We start from the raw sequence: 22461 nt of genomic DNA on the forward strand, positions 1-22461 counted from the left end.
TGCATTACCTCCAACCTTTCCCCCTTTATTGCTGTTCTCCTTTTTCTTAGCCATAACTCTGTTTTAAAGGGAATGGAAATGTGACAAAGGCAAATGTACCACTCTGCACATTTACCATTTCACTCTAACTGTATAAAACTATGAATAAGAAAACCTGTTTCTTCCTGCTTTGTGTTCGAGGTAGGAAGTTTGTCAATCAGAAACATTTTTATCACTCCCTTGTGAGAGATAACTTTTCACTATAAACTACTGTAATTGTGTAGTCAGATGAACTGCTTATCTGCTGATGAGCTTGTGGGGAGAATTAACACAAGAAGATTAAAATGGTCATGTGATAATGTTATTATTGACTACATAGTGAAAAATAACCACCCATTCTTATGTGGATAGAAAGAAGCCAAAACTCCTTCATTATCTTCCAAAAACCCTTTATGTGCAGTCATCAATGCGGGGGGCAGCGGTTTACCTGCAACAAGCATTGTCATCTATGTTGCTCGGGTTCATGGTGCCCTTCAACATTAACTGAATTTTTTCAGAATGGAATTTTCTGAGAATTTCCTCTCTCTCTCTCTTGTCCCCATCTTGTTGAGAATTCTGCCCTCCCCTCTACGAATATTTGACAAAATACCCTTTCCAATTTCACTTCCTGCATCTAGGGTGGAGAGTTTTGGGAAGCTGTTTTCACTTATCCTAAATCCAGGATAGAGAGTCTCAGGCATGGGGACCAAATGGATCCCTCCAGGCCTATCTGGTCCATGGAAGGTGGGAGTCCTGTCTGAATCCTGCATTCACTCTTGTGAGCCCGAGCCCAACTCCCTCCCAAGTTGAGATTAGATAGGCAGCACCTATCAAGAACCACCTTGCTAAACCTCAGGGGCATGAACTTGACCATTGCTATCAGGTCTTCTCTGAAGCACCAAACCAAGGGAGAAGCTGAGAAAATCCAGAAAAAGAATGATGGAGAATGATGATGAGTATGCCACCGTCTTCCAGAGTAGCATTAGGCAAAGCACTACACTTCAGCCTCAGTCCCCCATCTCAGCGAGATATCTGGTAGTAGAAGCAGAAGCTACATTTTCACAACTTTCATCTATCAGAGTTGACTTTAACCTGAGGGTTTCCAGGGCTCAAGCGCTTGGCTCATTATTATAGTTGCTTGAGGTCTCCAGTGTTTTCTAAATGTTTTCTAAATGTTCCCTGTTTAGGGAAGTTTTCAATGTTTGATGTTTTATCATGTTTTTAATACTATACTGTATTCTGTTGGGAGCCGCCCAGAGTAGCTGGGGAAACCCAGCCAGATGGGTGGGGTATAAATAAATAAATTATTATTATTACTATTATTATTATTATTAGGTTTTCCAGAGAATTCAGCAATGGGCAAATTCACGTAAAATGCTAATACAGTACAATGTAAACTAAGCCTGCAAGTGTGGCACTTGGCAACACTATGGTCCATGATGCAGGTTATATTAATGGCTAAGTTTGCTCCCCTTTAGAAATGAATGCTGGCTTTTTAGAAAAAAAGTATAGTGAAATGCCACACTGCAGGGTATACAGTATTCTGTATAGTGGGTAGACTGGTTTACTGAAGGAACTTTGCAAGCCATTTGGAGTGTCAGTGCCACTGTTTCCTTAAAGACAATTCATCACCAAGGGTTACTAGCATTGTGCTAGTAACCTATTTCATCTCAACAATACAGTGATGGATAAGTGGCCAGGTGCTGAGCAATATTTTAGTCTCCTCAACCTTGGGAATGTAATTTCTTTATTTCTGTTTATCCAGGCCATGTGTAGCATAGGTATCACTGGTTTGGTACAGATGCAACAGACAGCGGGGTAGAACCTTTTGCAGTCTGATGGCTGAATTCTGCTCTGAGGGACACATGCCAGTGGTGAGCAGGACTAGAGGCAAATGTGAGTAGAGCAAGGAATGTTAATTGTACCTTTGTAGAGTAGGCTATTTTCTGTGAATACTCTCACGCCCCTCTCTAACCTCCATCCCTGCAAACTAGAAGCATTATCAGAGTTCCAGGATATATTCCAGCCAGGCACAAACACTTCGGAGTGTAGCCTGGGGGTAGTTCAGAGAACTGGATAGAAAGACCTGGAGAGCCACATTTGGCCCCTGGGCTGAGAGTTCTCACCTCTGCTCTAAGAAAATGAAGCTTTAAGAAGTTTTGTGTCCCCTCCACAACCCACTCCTCTTATCATTTCCTGGTTCAAGATATTTAAGAAGCCCTTCAAGATTCCCAGTCACAGAGAAGACTGCAGCCACATTCAGACCTTCTCACTCAACCCATGAGGTTCAGGAATAGTACATCCCCTGCACAAGTAGAATTTAATAATACCTGACCTGAATAGGTCCATAGCTTGCCATCACATCCGAACAGCAAACTATACTTTGCACTTTCCCCACAAACTAAGCATAGAAAGCAGGATCAGATGGTTATTTACGGTTCTGGTTTTCAGGACAAACACAGACAAAGTGGCAAACTATAGTTTGTCTCTAATGAGGAAAGCTTGGAGGGAAGAGGAAATATGCAAGCCTCGGGATCCTTGCAGGATGTTTCTCACAGTGCCAGTAGATAGTTGAGAAGAACTCTGCTCAAATAAAATCTTAGCCAGAGTTGCTGAGTGACATTGTGCCAGGCCCTATCTTTCAGCCTTGCTTTGCCATCTGCTGAAGAAATAGAAATCATTCTGAAATAGAAGCTGTGAGAATGAGAGGACATAAAGAACCTGGTACACAGTCCTGGATAACTCATTGGCAGCATGATTACAAAAACCCCTCAAAACAAGAAATGAGTGAAATATCAGAAATTGCCCTCTAGATTTACCTCATTTTACCCACTAGGAGACTAATGCCATATGCTAGTAAAAGGCCTGGAGGTCTGACAGGGATTCTGGACAAGTGCAGATGGGCACCACTCTCAAGCCAGCTGGCAGGACCATTCTGGGTTGGCTTCCAGAAAGACAAGGCACTGGATCTTTTCCAGATGTACCAGAGTGTAGGTAAAAGGTCAATCTACTCCTAATTGTAAAATGGGGTGGTGGTTTTCTTTTATATAAAAAAAAACACCCTCACATGTCTCCGTACATTGTGTGCTTTTTATTAGTCAGACTTTGATTGTTTTCCCTTCCTTGTGTTTTGAATGGAGCTGAAATCAACACAGCTGTTTCTGTTTAATAACTTCCTATTAAAGAGCATCTTGTGCCTAAAACAAGCTGTCACCAGCCTCACTGATTGCTCTCCACACGGTTCTGAGAATGGCTCGTCTCAGATAACCAGCAGTGCACACAACACAGAGGTACCAGCAATAACTTCATTATGGTTTCTGCGAATGCTCTGACTCCATTGAGAAAAATGAATGCAGTTTGTGTACAGTTTGTGAAAGGGATTAACATCAGTGCTTGGGCATCCTCCTTGCCTGCAAAAGGTTCCAGCTTCAATATCTGATGCCTCAAGGTGGAGCTGGGAACCCTGACTGCCTCCCTGCCTGAGACCCTGGGGAACTGCTTCTAGTCCATATTGAAAATAACAAGCTGGATGGACTCAACTTGGCATATTGACACTATTTAAACTGGGATAGCCAATACAGTGCTCTGCGGGTGTTACTATACTCCATCCGCCCCAGCCACCATGGCTCATGGTCAGGGATTATGGGAGCTGTAGTCCAACAACATCAGGAGGACATAAAATAGGTTTCCTCGATATAAATCCATTTCATTTCGTTTTGTTTTTTACTTGGCTTTGGCACAGGAACTGCTTTGCTTGTATTAAATGGCTGGCATATGCCAGGAGGACAGGCGGAATGGTATGGTCCATGGGGTCACGAAGAGTCGGACACGACTAAACAACAACAACAAAATCATAGAATTGTAGAGTTGGGAGGGACCAGAAGGGTCATTTAGTCCAACCCCCTGCAATGCAGGAATCTCAGCTAAAGCATCCATGACAGATGGCCATCCAACCTCTGCTTAAAAATCTCCAAAGAAGGAGGGTCCACAACCTCCCGAGGGAGACTGTTCCACTGTCGAACAACTCTTACTGAGTGTCACCCTGCTAATTCTCTTGAAACTCCCAGCAGTTTTCAGTGGCATCAGCCATGGTATCCTTTCAGAGTGGCTTTTCAGAGGGGGAACTGGGCACACTTTGCGCCATTAGTCCTGCTCCTGCTTGGACGGCTGTTTCCAGAAAGTGGTGTTGGAACACAGCTGACCTGATCCATGGCAGTGCGATCCATGGCAATGCCAGAGGACCCTACTCTGTTCTCCATGCTTCTCAGAACCTATGGCAAACTGCTGAGTGCTGTCACTTAGGCTGTAGATTTCAATGACACCCAACTGTTCCTCCTTTTCATGTAATTCAGGCAGAGCAAGGAATGTGTTAAACCAGTGTCTGTGGTTGTTAATGGACTTGGTGAGGACAAATGAAACTAAAACCTGCTAAGTTGAAGATGTGGTTGATAAATGGTCTGTCTGTGCTGGGAGGTGTGTTTCGCTTGTCAGGAAATGATTTTACTTCCCTCAAAGAATCCATTTTGGAGTCTGGGGACTATTAGATTCATTCTTTTGAGAATGGACCTAGTAACTTTAGCAGCATGAAGCAACTTTCACCAGCCTGGCCACAGTCATTTATGCTCCGGTTACATCCCAATTGTCTTTCTGCAGTGCACTATATGCCAGGCTTTCTTTGACGAACATTTCAAAAGTGGAGGTAGCACAGAATGCAGCAGCTACATTACTGACAGAGACAGAAATAGGGATACAACTTCCTGGACATAACAACATTTTTACTCGATTCTGGTTTATTTCCAGGCTAAATACTGGGTGCTTGTTTTAAAATTTATGCTATTTAAAATTCAGCCATTTCTGAAGATGAGCCAAAATGAGACTCAACATGAACAAGAGTCTAGCATCTATTTCGATTTCTGCTCTAGTTTCAGAGTGAATTGGGAAGGACCCCCCCCCCCCATGGAAGTTCTTCTGCTCTGACTAATTTCACCAAGGATATCAGTCATAAGGAATCCAGGTTGATTAGTGCTGTGTGCTTTTTTAAAACAAAAACAAAAAATTCTACAGAGGAGTGTGTATCATTCCTTTTTGATAAGTGCTACAGCTCAGATTACAAATTGCATGTTTATAAGTCTGCTATGGCAGAGGCTCTCTGTTCATGCTCAATAAACTCATTTTCATTATTACTTTGCATGCTACACAACTGAGTCCTAAAAGAAGTTTGTGTATTTACACTTGGTGAGCCCTGGTACAGATTAATAACTCAGTCCTAGGCATGTCTACCCAAAAGTAAGCCCAACTGAGTTCAATGGGACTAACATCCAGGTTACATGTGTTCAGGACTATAGCTTTAGGCATCATTGAGGCAATCTAGTAGTGTGGGCAGTGTGAATTGCATGTGCTTTTGAAGGTTTTAGTAATGACACTTCATTTAATCTTACAGTCCAGATCTAGAACTGCAATGCTTTTTAATTAGGTTTCTGCTTTGTGGTCACAATAGGTGTCCTTTGCATGTATTGTTCCAGGCATATGATTTGGAGACTTGCCATTGTAAAGTGAACTATACCAGTTTACAGTTATGTCATTGTGGCAATGACAAAGTGACTATTTTTAGGCAGCAAGAAATTGCTGAAAAATGGAGCAAGATAGATCAAATATTGATGGCAGCTTAGAAATCAGGGGCAGCCGGGGTGGTGGTAGAGGTGGGGGGGGGAGCAAAGTAAAGCTACTCTTATATTAACCAAAGTGTTGAAAGCAGATTTGCCATCACAATGTCCTTTCTCCTTGACAAATAGCAGTAGCCACCGACTCTGGTAATAAAATAAAGTAAGCAAAACCACTTAACTTAAAGCAGTTATGTACCACGTCTGCTGTAAGAGGTGAAGCTAATTATTAAAGCTTAAACTACCAGCGAAATGCTATGCTGGATCCTTTTAAAAGGAATTTAATCTTCTCTCATCCTATAAAAAGGAAACACATGGGGAGACAAGGAGAGTGTGCAGACTACAAGTGTCTGGTGAAGCTAATTCCCTTTGGGAAGTCTGGGATACAGAGGCACTTGACCATGTTGTCTCTTTGCAAATACGAAAGCAGAAGAGCGGGTGTGTGTGTGTGCCTAAGAGTATATGACAGTTTTTTCCAGTAACTGAATGGTCAGCAAGAACCATGGCTTATATTAGCTGCCATTTGGACTCCCAAGACATAGTTTGTCTCTCATTAAGTTCAGAAGAAAAGTAGCACATGTTAATGGTCAGACTGCTGCATCTGGCTGCAAGGAGGTGTGTGTCTCTTCTATTCCTGGGGGCTTTCTGGAATTCCTCCTGATTCAAAGGATACTACTGCTCTTGATTGCCTTTCTGATCTATTCAGCTATAGCTAGGCTGAATTTTTCAGGAGGGCGTATTTTCTATTTCAAGACTCCCCTGAAGTGTTGGAAAGTTTCAGCCCACCCATCTCTGGAGAATATTCAGCAATATTTCACCACCTACAAATAGGACGTAGAATTTCAGGCATAACTATGGAGATATATTTTGAAATCATTACTGAAGGAAGCAATGAGCTCACCCTATACTCCTCTCAGTCTTCCTCTCTAAATACGTGGCTCCCTTCATCAGAGGCGCCAGCTTGTGAGGGCGATTAGGGGAGCCACCATCATGTGCATGATGTCGTGATGTCAGGAGGAGCCAGAGCTTCAATAGCCAGAAGCTCCTCCTTTTCCTGGCACTGCCACCAGGGTGGGGGGGGAGGCTGCTTCAACCCCTTTGCAGCAGAGGAGGAGGAGCTGGCCACTGGAGCCGCACTGTGCTTGGCTCTGTGCTTCACCTCCATGCTCTTTGGATATTGGGGAGGCCCATCCCCCCACCCCATACATATTGGGAGGTGGAAAGGGCTCGGTCCCCAGGAGCTCGCGCCCTTCACTAACCAATATCAACAACAAAGTTGTTTCATTTCAGCTACATACATATTAGAATCATAGAGTTGGAAGAGACCACAAGGGCCATCCAGTCCAACCCCCTGCCAAGCAGGGAACACCATCAAAGCTTTCCTGACAGATGGCTGTCAAGCCTCCGCTTAAAGATCTCCAAAGAAGGAGACTCCACCACACTCCTTGGCAGCAAGTTTCACTGTCGAACAGCTCTTACTGTCAGAAAGTTCTTCCTAATGTTTAGGTGGAATCTTCTTTCTTGTAGCTTGAATCCATTGCTCCGTGTCCACTTCTCTGGAGCAGCAGAAAACAACCTTTCACCCTCTTCTATATGACATCCTTGTATATATTTGAACATGGCTATCATATCACCCCTTAACCTTCTCTTCTCCAGGCTAAACATACCCACCTCCCTAAGCCGTTCCTCATAAGGCATTGTTTACAGGCCTTTGACCATTTTGGTTGCCCTTCTCTGGACACGTTCCAGCTTGTCAGTATCCTTCTTGAACTGTGGTGCCCAGAACTGGACACAGTATTCCAGGTGAGGTCTGACCAGACCAGAATACAGTGGTACTATTACTTCCCTTGATATACTCCTATTGATGCAGCCCAGAATTGCATTGGCTTTTTTTAGCTGTTGCATCACACTGTTGACTCATGTCAAGTTTGTGGTCTACCAAGACTCCTAGATCCTTTTCACATGTACTGCTCTCAAGCCAGGTGTCACCCATCCTGTATTTGTGCCTTTCATTCATATTCATTTGTGCCTTTCATTCATATTACTGCCTTAAAACAGAGCAAGGTCGTTTCCTCCCAGTGTGTTTCAAGTCATGTTTGTGTGTTGCTTTGCACACCAGAGAGGGGGCAAGTGATGCATTCACATGATGTGTACCACCTTGATTTCCTTCCCTTTGCCTGCAACCCCTGGAGCCCCTATTCAATGAAGCTGTTGTCTGCACATGCACTACTCTGTGCATAGGCAAGAGCTGTCTCAAATGTACACACCCCATCTTAATCGTGGCTTAAGTTTTTAAATTAGCTGGTTTGAGGGAAAATACATCAAGCAGGTATGTGTATTTAGCTTCAAACACCAATGGTAGGGGCACACTGGGGAATTTTCAGATAATTTTCTTCTCCCAGCAATAATATTTGGTGAAATGATTCTCTTCCAAGTTTTCCACCTGCGAATAGAGTTGAGTATTTTAGGATACTATTTTCACTCAGCCCTACCTAAATTATTGGCACAGCAATGGATAGCAGAAAGTGGGCCATTTTCTTTTGTTTTGCCCTCACCATTATAGGGATTAAATACCAAGATGACCCAACCAAAAATGGTTGGTGCAATTTTAAGAATCTGATCCGAAGTGAAGCAGAAAGACCGTATGTCAGAAGTTTTTAGAGGTGAAACTTTTAATGCTGTGTTACACCGAACACAGGGGGGATTCAGTTAATCATGAATTATAATTATGACAATTTAAAATAGACCTCTTGGATGGGGTTTGTGTGTGGTGGTCTTCCTGTAACAAACAGACTTTTTCCTAGAGATGAGGGTTAGTAATCTGCCTAATCAGAAGAAAATGCCTACAATATCTCGCTTGTTTCTGAAAGAAGTTACACAGACAGCCTTCTCTGTAGTGGTGACAACACTGTGCCCCGGGATTTCCATCTGGTTTCTACTCCTCTCTCTTTTTGCCACTTTACTAAAACCCATTAATCTAGGCAGGCTGATTTTTCTATCATTTTAAACTTGTTTTATCTGCTGTCTTCGTCTCATCCTTAATGCTTGTGCTTTGGTCATGTGATGCTGTCTTAGGTTGTTTGGGCGGTTTTAATTTGTTTGGATGGCTTTAATTTGTTCCGTATCCCAACCCATTTTCTGAGTGTGATCCCGCATTGATTTGGAGTTTTCAGGTTGTGCAAGTGGAAGAAAACAATCACTCAGGTTCTTCCATCCCTCCCAAGTGCTATGCTTTCACTCTTAAGCGGCAGAAACTTTGTACCGGCTGTCATGTGGGCAATATGTACTTTAGCTTCAATTCTCACTCATTAGCAATGGTTTCCACTGTTTACATTATCATATCATTACTTTGCCTCCTTTTTGTGACGTTCACCAAACCATCCTATAATTTCACACTAGAATTAGCACAAATGTCATCAGACACTTCTTCCTACAGATATGGAGCCCCTTGAATTGCTGCAAAATTATGTAAACCAAGTGTCAGTAAATTGACAGCTGTGGGATTAAAAATTAGCCTTGCATTGGAATAGTGTATTCTGTAGATCCCTATGGTGTTTTCTTTTTTAAAAATCGATGTTTTTTTAAAAGTATCGGAACAAATGGGAATAGTGCAGTAACTCTTAACACATGTCTCGGTTCCCACCACCACCTCTCTTTTCATCTGGCAAAATCTGACACTGGCTTGTCAGATTTATTAAAGCTTTGAAATCTTTGTTCACAATCATTTTCAGCTCAAAGCTGTGCTTCACGCTGTGGCAAGAGAGAAAACATTGGAAGGTTTGCCCGAATGAGATGGAAGAACAGAGATGAGCACTTTGTAATCCGAGATTAGTGGATAAAGGAGACTAGAGGAAAAACACATTTCCTGTTTAAAAAATTACCCACTTAGCGTTAATGCAAGGCAACCCACTGAGTGAGCATGGAAACAGAGATTAGAAACCAGGGGCATGTCAAATGAACAGAAAGTATATGTCTTGGTTCTCAAGAACCTTCAGGTATTTTTTGCTGGTTCTCTTGAGATGGACAGTGGAAAGCTGAAAATCGTATGGTAGAAGCACTGTTTTCCCTTGTACTGTAAACACATTTATTACTTTTGTCCCTTTAAAACAGGTTTTGTAGGCTTTTCAGATGAGTATAAAGACCACCAACAATGCTACAACAACCGCTTCATAAAACATACCATAAAATAACACCTGCCATATAAAAAAGCAATGTCCGTATAAAGGGAAAACTATGTAAGTCATTCTGTAACTAAGGACTATTTTCAGAATTTCTACTGCCAGTTGAAAGTGCACTCTGTGTTGCAGGCCAGGCCTGTCAATCTGCTATAGTTCCCTATGGAAATATATAAGATAAGCAGCAAGTTCCCTGATCACAGAGATAATTTATAACCCTCGGGAGATCATGTACAGGTGTTGGTTGAATGTGTTAGGGCCCAATGCCTGAAGAGGTATAATATATCATTAAGTGTTATCAGTATGCTCATTAAACCCAGCACTATTTCTCCATTACATATGAGTCAGGAAAGACTATGTGAGGCCTGGACCAGTGCCTGGATGCAGTGTTGGGCTGGATGTGTGCCAGCAAATTGAGCTGGAATCCTGGAAAGATAGAAGCATGGGTGCATGTCCAGAAGATAGGTCAATTGCCTGTTCTGGATGGGATTACCGGTACACTCCCTCTGAAGGAGCAGGTTCATGGCTTGGGGTACTATTTGATTAATCTTTGTCAGTAGAGGTCTGAGTTACATCTATTGCTAGAAATGCTATCTACCAGCTTCTGCTGGAATGCGAGCTGCAACCATTCCTGGACTAGGATAGTCTGACCACCGTGATCCATGCATTGGTAACCTCTGGACTTTATGTGGGACATCCCTTGTATTTGGTCCAGAAGCTGCTGCTAGTACAGAATGGAGTGGCCAGCCTGCTCACAGAAGCAGGCTTCTGGCAACATTTTACTCTGCTGCTGAAAGAGCTGCACAGGTTCCCAATTTGCTAGGAGGCGTACAAGGTGCCATCCAACTGTCTTGGGGACTTCACTCTGGATTTGTGTAATGTTTACTCCTTAAATACTCCTTTGGGATACCTCCTGAAGATAACCTGCAAAGCATCAGAGGTTTAGCACCAGAGTTTTCCTTCTCTTAGATGGGCTACCTTTTCAGGTTGACAAGCCCCATCTGCCCCTCACTTTCCTCAACAGCACATGCAGAAACTGCCTTCCTGACCATTCGACCCACTGTTGGTCTGATCCATTCAATCCACCAGAGCCTGTCTTCACATTCAGGAGGAAGTCCTTAACTCACTGAGGGTTTGAGACCCATCAGCTACCCTCACCTGGTTTAGCTGGCCAGTTGAAGACATTTTGCGGGGTGTAGCCGATGTAGCATGCTGACAGCTTTTGGGAGCCACAGGTGAGTACTGAGTGCAGGGTGGGGAGCAAAGGTGGACGAATTACCCCAGAAGTAACATAATGTGTGTCCCCCACCAGAGGTACTACCCCTCTTCTAACACCCCATACACCCCAAGTTGCATACCGTCTTGTGATATTTCATATGAAAGGGTGGTCTATAAATAGTTTAATTATATAAAAAAAATCAACACCTGCCTGGCAGGGAGAGTCAATGCAGCTTTGGTTTCTCCTGGCCTGCTTTGCCCTCAATCCCTTTATCCTCCCTGATCACTTGCTGAAGAAAGTGGAATCCCATTCCACAGCAAATGGGAGAGAAGGAGCATGGGAAGGCTGGTTGGGAGAAATCATAGGCAGTAGTGCTTCTGAATACCAGTTGCTGGAAACCACAGGAGGGGGGAGTGCTCTTGTGCTTGAATCCTGCTTGTGGGTTTCCCATAGGCAACTGGGTGACCACTGTGAGAAAAGCATGCTGGATCTTGTGGGCCATTGGACTGATCCAGTGGGATCTGCTTGCATCCGTTGCTTTTTTTCACTCTTGCCTCTGTGCCCACCCACCACTGGCATGCATCCCCTGGAAAGCTAGGGGACATGTTCTGCAGGCTGGAAAAATATCCCCAACCCTGTTTTAAATAATGAAAAAGCCACAGCAATTCTGAAATGTGTATGCGGGGTTTTGGGGGAGAGGGGGAAGAGGCGGTACCATTCATTGGCATGCACATTTATCTTGATTATTTTTATTGCTGCTTTATACTTTTATTTCTGTTTGCTTAGTGCAGTGGCTCTCAAACTTTCTTCTCTGGGCCACACTTTCATAATTAAAATTTGCTTGCGCTACACCAATTTTTCTATTGACAAGAAATACATTGAAAAACAAAAAGAAACAGCTCATAACAGGGCTTGATTTATAACATACAACACAACTACTTTATAATGTGATCATGGGACATCCAGAAAGTATAAAACAATGCAGCTTCATAGGAACACGAATTACTCCCCAAACATAATTATATATGAGTCTTCTCCAACATGCTGTTTGAACGGCAATTCTGGATCACTACTAGGATTGCTCTAGTTGATGCTCTTGCTCTTGTTTTGAAAAGATATCTATCCATATTTTGCAAATAAAAAGAAATATTTTGACTATACTACACTACACTGAAATGTTTAAATGTTAATTTGATTGTCCTTGAATGTTCTTGCTGCATTTGCTTCATTGTGTTCCAAAAATTAACCCATGAGAGTTATGTCATGTGCTTTGAAAACAAACAAACATTGTTATCACAAAACTAGTCCAGAACATTATTTGGACATTGTCTTTAAGTGACCCCATTGGTTTTCACTCCTTTCTTCAGCTGCCAGGTGAGCTTTGGCATTAAAGTCATTAAAGTCACTAAGAGGGTCAAAATGCTTATTGGGTCAGACCGAAGTCCAGCTACGCTAATGTAATGTTTTCAGCAACAATGAGTTTGCATGAGGTTGGCAGCTATCTTCCTTCCCCAGCACCTGGCATCCTGCCTTTGTTGCCTAGACAGCTACCAGTATTCCTCATTAATTGGTCTAACCCTGCACACATTGCACAGCTGTGTACAGGTGAGCTGTGCCCAATCCTTGCCGCCAGTAGATGTAGCTGTAAAGCACATGCAGTTTTGCTGTGTGTAATTTTTATGTAGCTAAGCACATGTGTGTGTGGAATGTTTTAGACTGAGCCACACATCAGAAGCGTAATGTGCAAATAAGCTTTTTGCTCACAACACTAGTTTCTCTGGGGAGAAGGGGGAGGGGAGAGAGAGAGAGAACAGGTTAGATGGTCTGCAACCACCTGTGCAAAGTCCCTGCGCATTCCCAGCTCCGACTTGATTGGGTTAAATAACTCAGCCTTTATTCACCCACATTTTCGTTGGCATTTTCAGTGGGAGTTTCCCTGAATGAGTAGTCAGTAAAAACGGAATTGTGATTCACCCTCATGTGTTTTTTTTCTTTGAAAGGGCCTTCCATTTTTTAAAAAAAACCTAAAACACAAAACAGCAGCATAGATGGTTAGGAATTTTCGCCTCGCCTCCTCCCCACCCCCTTCCCCGCTCCTCCTGTGCATCCTTTTACATTTAGCCCAGAGACCCACCGTGTTGCCGCAGAGCTGCTACAGAATGTGCTTTGTACTAGAGCGGAGGGGAAAGAGTTTCCTGCCAGTCACTTGAGTTGAAGCCACTCCTCTTTTGCAGAGATATTTTGTTTCTGATTTGAGTTGGGAGGGCCAATCAGGAGGCTCGCACTGTTTTTACTGTACTGTCAGATTGCAACCTTCTCCCGCTCTTGCTAATCTGGGTAGCCTTCTTTGGCGTAGTCCACAGCAGGCTGCCTTTACTCACACACATCCACTCTCTCTCTCTCTCTCTCTCTCACTCTTTCACACCATAGCTCAGCCTCTTATTAGCCATTCAGCTCTGAAACCTGTTTCACTGCTGAGGTTTAAAAATGAGGTGGAAGCTGCTTTTCCCGCAGCTTTGACAGGGGAAATTTTCCTTCTAGGCTTGCAGCAGCAGCAACAGCACTGAGAAATCGCTTTGCCACCAGTCGACTCATGATTTAAATGTCATCCATGGACGTTTCTCCCTCTGCTCCGGCATCGCTGGTACTGTTCACAGATATTAAGATTAAAGAGCTTGGATTCTCTAAGGCTCGTATCCAAGGGCATCGGCTGTTAACATACTGAACTACATCTGCTTCTTGGCTAAGACTGAAGAAAGACATCTTAAGCCTGGAAATCCTTCCTGTGCTTGTTCTCTAGCGTGGACACACACACACACACACACACGGCAGGCAAGCCCAAGAAGCATATGCTGCAGCAGGTTTTTTTCCTTCTTTCTTTAATTCCAAAAGACTGCTTCACTTTCCCATTTCCAGTGAAAAGATAATGAAATAAGAGCCTCTCGTCTCCAAGGAAGAAAATTACAGGAATCAGCTACTGAGGAGGAATCAGCAAGTTAAACAACAGCAGAAGAGGACAAGGCGGAAGGAGGACACTGGTAGAAAATAAAGATCAACAGCAAAAAGAAAAAAGAGGAAACAGGCTGAGACACCTGTCAGAGCTAGTTCGGGCTTTAAAGTGGGGGAACCCCCCCCTTTATACCCCCCACTCTCTGCTCATTTTGTGTGTGTGTGTGATTCAGCATCACCAGCTTGCAAAATCTGCCTCTAACGTCGTTCCCTGGCTGCTGCTTGTTGCTGGTCCTGTTGCTCTTACTGACAGAAACGTGTTAACAAAGCCGAAAGAGGAAAAATGCCAGCCATCCTGGTAGCCTCCAAAATGAAATCCGGACTACCTAAACCTGTCCACAGTGCTACTCCTATTGTTCATGTTCCAGCAGCAAGGACCATCCCACAACCCTGCTACCTGAAGTTTGGGAACAAGGTGGAGGTGAACAAGTCATCCTATTCCAGCCAGATCCCTCTCAAGTCACACAATGGTCACGAGAATGCAGGAGATGGCTTCCTACCCAAGAAGAGCAGCTCCACGGAAAATGGCTTTGACACACAGGTCAGCAAAAATGGTGTTAGCGTGGTAACAGCATGGGTGTGTGTACTGTGTTTTATGGAAATCTGTTGAGCAGATTGTGTTGCGATGCTGATGGGATGTGTGTGGTATTATATTCCTGGTGGTTGCATATATTGGGGAGGAAATCATATTTTTGTAGATATATGTAGATATATGTAGATATATTGTAGATTATAGTGAAAGGGGGAATTGGATGTTCATAGATATTCTTATAATGTTTTTTAGTTGTGGTGGGTAGCTTCTTACTTGTGGTGGTCTGAATATTTCACTAAAGCAGGGCTGTCAGTAGTGGAGTGTGGGCTTTATTTGCGATGCCCATACATACGATTCCTATTTGTTGTGGTATAGGTTGCAGTGGGTGTGTTTGTGCATCATACTGGTAACACAAGGGTTTGCTGCTTGCAGAGGTTTCCTGTTATGATTGCACTGCTATGTGTAGCTGAGCACCATTCTGCTTTATGTAGCTGAGCTTGTGGGAGTGGTGTGTGTGTGTGTGTGTGTGTGTGTGTAGCAGTCATGTGTAAAATGATGGTGAAGCATGATCTATATTATGGTATGCATGAAATATATTGATGTTTAAACATACCATGCATTTAGATTCAGTGTGTGTGTGTGTGTGTGTGTGTGTGTGTGTGTGTGTGTGTGTGTGAAAGAAATATAGTAACATTGTTCATGCCTTGGATGCCTGGGGAAAAAATAGGCTAATTGGAATTTCCTCTCCACTATATATTCCTGTCATCCTGGATATAACCATCTTCAAATGTGGCTTGAATCCATTTTTGGATGCCTCTTTAAATGCTGCTGCTTTATATGGTGAGAGGCTGCAACTGTCTGTGTAATTCTGACTTGCTTTATTTTTGTGAGTGTATTAGTATTTTCAGCATGGATCAGATTGCTTCTGCATCACCAGTGCCTTAATATGCTCAATAACAGCGTAAGCAGATAGTAAACGCTCACACACTACTGAGTGAGCAAAGCAGATGGTCTGCTGCCACAAATGGGACTAATTAACATTAGCTAGATAGAGATTGCTGTGTGGCCAGATCATGAATTCTCAAAACGGCTTTGCATGCTACCGTACAAGCCTCTTCTGCAGACGTTTGTGCCTGGTAGCAAATGCTGCAGCCATGTTGGGGTGGGAAGTTAGATGCTTTAGAAATAATGCTATTGGTTTGTTTCCCCACCACTGGGGAATACTAGGTCACCCCTGTTAATCTAGGTTTTGCAGTCTGTGGCCTCGTAACCTATTCTGCTAAGGAATAGCATGGCTGCTGACGGAGCTTGGCCTCCTGCCCTGCATTTTAGGGGATGCTGCACTCTCTTGTCCTGGCAGGCAGAGTGACATATCCGGCACGACTCATGCAACACTACCAGTTCCTGAGGGCTTGAGAACCAGAAGGGAGACATGATAGTACTGATGTCAGGGTAGTGGTAGCAGACAGACTGACCTTTGCATCACATCACACTCCAGAGAGAGCCACAAATGTTCTTTCGATTTTCTATATTTCATTTTCAAAGCATGGGCAAAACCTCAACTTTTACAGACCAAAAGAAAGAAAGAAAGAAAGAAAGAAAGGAGGAGGGTAATCTGGTGCTTGAAAGAGTGATTGATAAGAATATGATATGGTATGGGTGATGGAGTGGGTGAGTTGATTTTATAACTCTTAAGAGGGCTTTAGAAGTCTAACATGCACCTATCCGTGGCACATTAAATGCTGAGAACTGAATCACTGAATGGTGTATGTGTTAGGAGCTTGAAATTGAATCAATTGGTGCTAATTGGGTTTTGCTTTGGGGGAGGAATGATAACTCGCATGCCCAATCTATAGTTCAAAGCCCGAGGAAGTGTTTCACATTTACAAATCTCCATAGTTGTAATAGAACACAAGGCTCAGTGAGAGTTCAGCATGTAGCCTTACTAGTCTGAATATAGCCTCAATGAGGGTAATAATGTAATTTGGTTATAGCATTTATGCCTAGTATACTGCTCGGTTTCTGGTTTTTTTTTTCCAATCCTACCCATCTTGAGCAGATTGTTCTCAAGACAATCACAGCATCACCTGTTTTAGGATGCTTCCAGTTAATCTTTCTTTATGCTCTTCATCTCAAAATATCTGCTGCTCCATTGTCTGTGTTAAATCAAGAGCAAGGCTTCTGGGAACCTATGTGTTCTGTTGGCACCAAATAAATGCTGAAGAGTTATAGTATTGTCATGGGTCTGGTAATATCCATTGAAACTCTTGGGGGGGGGAGATTTTGCCTGCCAAAACAGGCAGACTGTGCATATATGGTAGTTGTGATTTTTCAACCAGTTACTTCATTTACTTTTTGCTGCTAGCAGAAGATCACATTGTGACAGACCAGAGTTCTCCACTGTGGTGTCCTCCAGATCCTTCAGCTGTAACCAGCTTGACCAGTGGTCAGGGATGATGGGAACTGTAGTCCAATAATATCTGGAGGACATCAGGTTGGAGATGGGTGTGCTAGTTTGACCCTCAAACCATGGCAGTTCTGCATCTGGTATTCTTCTTCTACTTTGGTGATGACTCAAAGGCGAGTAAGATTGTCTTCCATAAACACGGTTTTAACAATGAGTCTGTAAGTGAGCAGAAACCCAAAACTATATGACAGCACTAGCCTATCTGGGGCCCTGCAGATATTATTGGGACTCCCATCGCTGACAATTGACCATGCTGGTTGGGGCTGTTGAGAGTTGGAGTCCTATGACATCTGGAGGCTGTCCATGCTTAAAGCTCCCTCTTGTCCTCTAGGGTATACTTTGAAGAATACAGATCCCCAAGTCAGAATTCAGCTCTGGATTGTAAAAGCCTTGGGAAAGGGGTATGAGTGTTAGCCAACAGGCTATGGGGTGATGTTAGGACTCTGCTTAGCCTAGGGAACAAATGTTTAGGCCAAATGACAAGTAAGTTATTGGCAAGGATAATGTTCTGTTGGTGAGTCCCTTGGATACCATAAGAACAGCTTTGAGATCTTCTCCACAGCCACTTCTGAGTGTTCCAATTTAGTTTGCATTGTAGCAATTGAAGTACTTGACTTTGATAAATGGGATAGAGATGTCCATTCCCACCACACCATGCCGTACCCTTTCAAATAATGTACGGCTCTAGCTGCATAGTGTAATGGCTCTTGGGTGAGATGAATATGGTGGGAACCTACCTGCTCAGTTTACAGTCCACACCTAGGCTTTGCTTACTAGGAAACGCCCCAAGATTCGGGTACCTCCACAAAACATGAAACATGAAAAACACCAAACATGAAGAGGTACTAACTTCTGAGGAGTCACATGACACATATCTCAGCAGCTCCAAGACCTGCATACTGAGAGACAGAAAATGTAACTGAACAAGTGAGACTCTTCCCAGGTTCCCATGACGAAAGAGAAACTAAAACTTGTAGGTGCTCTTAAAAGCCATTTACACATTCTATACATTACAATTAGGGCCAACCCACCCATGGCACAAGGTGAGGAAACCACCTCAGGAGGCAGGATCCACAGGAGCAGCAGATCCAGCCTCCAAGGAGTGCATGCCTTGGAGACCAGACCTGTTCCCTCCTTGGCAGCACACCTCTTGGTGAATAGGAGGCCTTGCTAATCTCCTCAAACCCTAGGGAGGAAATGGTGGGAGCTGCCCTCTGGGGGTCTCTTGGGGTCTGCAGCTGCCCAGAGTGATTCAGACCGGGTCCTCTCCACCATGACGGCCTTTAATTCCCACTTTAACCATTGGGTAAAGTTGATTTAATTCCTCCACATGTTCTTGATGTAGAGCAGGCATCCCCAAACTTCGGCCCTCCAGATGTTTTGGACTACAATTCCCATCTTCCCCGGCCGCTGGTCCTGTTAGCTAGGGATCATGGGAGTTGTAGGCCAAAACATCTGGAGGGCCGCAGTTTGGGGATGCCTGATTTAGAGCTTCACTCATCTCTTCTTCCTTAGAGGGAGGCCTGCCTTTTTGTGATTCGCCTTAGGTGCCAAAATGTCTTGGGCCAGCCCCAATTGCAGTTATGATGGTGTGGCTGCCTACTTAGCCAGCAGGTCTTTATGTTGTAGGTATGTTTCTAGTGGCATTGCTAAAGAAGTCTTAGTAGTTCTGGGATCTGTCAATTGCAAGGGGACATAGGAAGGTGTTTTTATTCCAGGTCAGATTACTCATCCATCTGGCCTATTATTGTCTCCTCTAAGTGGTTTCTAGAGTCACCAATGAGGATCTTTTCAATCACCTGCTATCTAACCCTTTGAATAATAATAATAATAATAATAATAATAATAATAATAATATATTTCTACCCCATCCATCTGGCTGGGTTTCCCCAGCCACTCTGGGTGGCTTTCAACAGAACATTAAAAACAGAATAAAACTTCAAATATTAAAAACTTCCTGTCTTCAAAAAGTCAGATAGTTGTTTATTTCCTTAACATCTGATTGAGGGCATTCCATAGGGTGGGTGCCACTACTGAGAAGACCCTCTGCCTGGTTCCCTGTAACCTCACTTTTTGCAGTGAGGCAACTGCCAGAAGGCCCTCAGCGCTGGACCTCAGTGTCTGGGCTGAACGATGGGTGTGTGTGTGTGTGTGTGTGTGTGTGTGTGTGTGTGTGTGGAGACCTCCTTCAGGTATACTTGGCTGAGGCCATTTAGGGCTTTAAAGGTCAGCACCAACACTTTGAACAAAAGATGTCATGGATTGAACCTGGGATTTTTTGCATGTGTTAGGAATGGGGTAGAAATTTGTTCAGTTTGCATTTTAATGTGAACATATCTAAATTTTCCAGTTCTGAACAGATAAGAGGACCAAAACACAGTAGCCTTTGAAGGTTGCACTTCTCCAGATTTGAACAAAACATGCACGAAAATGTATATATTGCTGAAAACAATGTACAACACAACATTGCTTTGATTTAAAAACGCACTTAGTTGGCAAAAATGTGTATATTAGGAGAAATACATGAGAAAATGCATACAATTTTTCATGTAGACTTTAAAAAAAAGATAAACCACAAACAGAAATCGTGTGAGCTTAACTCAAGGTTGGGAAAATAAGAAGCAGAGAAACTGAAATTGACAGATTCACCCATCCCAACACTGAGCTTCAGTCCCCCTCATGATCAGTCAGCTCAGTGAGACCCTTGAAACATTACTGTACTGACTTAAAGCCCTCCACTTGTTTCCCCCTCCTTTATAACAGTAAGCTACAGTTATATGTTGAGTTCTACAATGGCCATGTCTGGCCACTGCTTTCCTTGTTTTGACAAACCATTAAGGTAATTCTTGCATCATTAGCCATTGTATCTTATTTCATTGGATGTAGGGTTGCGACAGTGAGGAAATAAAGTAAGGATTTATGCCATGGAGGTCACATTGGTAGTGAGGCTTAGTTAGGCTTGAGGGTGGTCTGCTATTGCTAAACCTGTCAAGTTCTCATATTCAGCATGGACCTGTAGCCTAGACATTTGTATTAGCATCAGAACCAGTATTTCCTTTTCAGAATTTTGGCCTTTACTCCTCTCTTATTGTATCCATAAATGGATGTGATAACTGCAATGTACCGGTAGTACAGTACTGACACTTTTTAAAGCAGAGACTTCAGGTTGCCGTCTAGTGTGAAAGTGGCATAAAAAAACTGTAAGCTGAGGAGACATATGGTGGGAGAGGGGAGGAGCCAGAACTAGATGCAACATACCTTTGTTTTAGAAAGTAGAAGACTCATCAAGCCAACAGTAGAGAGGCAATTTGCAGAGCAATCCTAAACTTGTGTACTGAGAAGTAAGACTCATTGAGTTTAATGAACCTTACTCCCAGGTAAGTGAGTATGGGATTACAGCCTTAAAGAAGTAGATAAAAATACAGTGCTGAATTCCTGCTGCACCCATACTTACCTCCAAACTGTCCCCCGATCAACTGTCTCAGTAGATTTTCCTCCCAGTCTTTTGTCCCAGCCTTATGAAAAGCAGCCAGGGCAACAGGTTTCAGAGAAAAGTGCAGGAGACAAAGGATCCTACATAGCTCTCCCCTCCTCCTGCCTGTACTTCTTCCACATGGAGTTGCCAACTGCTCCATTATATTTGTTCAGTTGTAACCATTATAAAACACAGACTATTACCCTGTCCAGTTATAGTAACGTGTGCCTGCCTTTCATGACTCACAATAGCTTCCTCCTCGTTAACTGATTTGTTGATGTTTAAATGGTCAGTTTTACAAACATACGGAAATAAATTATGCTGTGATATGGACAGAATTGTTTTGGAAATATTTAACTCGTTTCCACAGAAACCTCCATTCAGTAGATTGCAAAGCAGGGATCTGAATACGCAGGTTGGGATTCACTAATAATTTTTTGTTAGTTCTTTCACGAATCACTGTTGACTTTGTTCTCCATGTGTTCCTGGAGCATGTTTTATAATAAAAAATCGGAAGCAAATACAGTGGTACCTTGGGTTAAGAACTTAACTCGTTCTAGAGGTCTGTTCTTAACCTGAAACTGTTCTTAACCTGAGACACCGCTTTAGCTAATGGGGGCTCCCGCTGCCGCTGCACTGCCGGAACACGATTTCTGTTCTCATCCTGAAGCAAAGTTCTTAACCCGAGGTACTGTTTCTGGGTTAGCGGAGTCTGTAACCTGAAGCGTCTGTAACCCGAGGTACCACTGTAACTCCAAGACTACAATCTGTCACAATGTTGTGCTGCTGCATTAAATCGCAAGATAATGCCTTGGAAGTGAGTTCAAGTGAGCTCTAGGGGGGTTTCTGAGTATTGTAAACATCAGTGGCTACTAGATGGCTACATGCTGCCTCCTGTGTCAGAGGCAACCTGTCACTGTGAAAGGGGGCCATTGGTCTTATGTATGACCTTCATATTGGATTCTGATTGGACTAGATGGGCATTGGTCTGGACTAGAACAGGCATAGGCAAAGTTTGCCCTCCAGATGTTTTGGGACTACAACTCCCATCATCCCTAGCTAACAGGAACAGTGGTCAGGGATAATTGGAATTGTAGTCCCAAAACATCTGGAGGGCAAACTTTGCCTATGCCTGGACTAGAAGGTTGGATGAGATGGGCCTTGGGTTTCATCAAGCAGGGCTCCTCTCATGTTCTTAACTCTTGGAATACATAAATCTAGTATCTGGGCAGAGCCCCAAGGCAAGGACTGTTGATAAAAAAGAGTAGAGGTCAGCATTAATCTTATGGCCCCATATGGTATTGTGGGAGCTAGTGAACTATGGTGTCTAATGGAATATTAAAGGACTTGCAGAGAGACAAAACTGAAAGGTCAGCTGAAAAATACTGAAATTGCAGCAGGACTAGCAGTGGAAGGTAGACTTGAATCTTAGACCTTCCAGGATTCAAAGCTAGGATCTGGTCTCTGGTGGCTAAGTTCCATTGTTGGTCTTAATGAAATTCAGGGACCAGAAGATCCTACTTTTCCATCAGGCTCATGCCTTTCCCTATATCAGCTTCCTATTTGTGGGAATTCCTTGTCTGTGTGACAAGCCTTGGTATGCAGCTTATAAAGTGATGTTTATCCTTCCTGCACTTACCTACTTTCACTTCTCTTATTGTCCCTGCCACAGAAGGGCCATAGCTGAGTGGCAGAGCACATGCTTCATAGGTCTTAAGTTCAGCCAAGACTCATGCTAATTATAGGCAACTTTTATACCATTTAGTTTGCAGTACACCTCTGCATGTTGCTGGGCCAGCCTTGCCCTGCAGCAGGGTAAAGCAACCTGCTACAGGAGAAGCACCTTTTTGGCCTAGCAAAGGTGTGAGGAGGCAGAACCATTTGGTCCCTGCTTCAGGCAGCAAAA

At 43.3% G+C, this 22461-nt stretch overlaps 1 protein-coding gene across 4 annotated transcripts in view; it reads left to right on the top strand.

Annotated features, from left to right (window-relative positions):
- Positions 1-22461, top strand: part of NAV2 (neuron navigator 2) — a 538652-nt gene that overhangs the window by 255160 nt on the left and 261031 nt on the right. For 2 of the 4 annotated variants that reach the window (XM_060275158.1, XM_035117288.2), the window contains exon 1: positions 13246-14622. The exons of 1 other annotated variant lie outside the window; for it this stretch is intronic. In XM_060275158.1, coding sequence (XP_060131141.1) covers positions 14365-14622 — 258 coding nt within the window. In that variant the 5' untranslated portion in view covers positions 13246-14364. Of the gene's footprint in view, positions 1-13244; positions 14623-22461 lie in introns of those variants that run through there. One more of the 4 variants, XM_035117262.2, reaches the window with a different exon arrangement.

This window comes from Zootoca vivipara, chromosome 1 (assembly GCF_963506605.1).
Source record: "Zootoca vivipara chromosome 1, rZooViv1.1, whole genome shotgun sequence".
Classification (NCBI taxonomy): domain Eukaryota; kingdom Metazoa; phylum Chordata; class Lepidosauria; order Squamata; family Lacertidae; genus Zootoca; species Zootoca vivipara.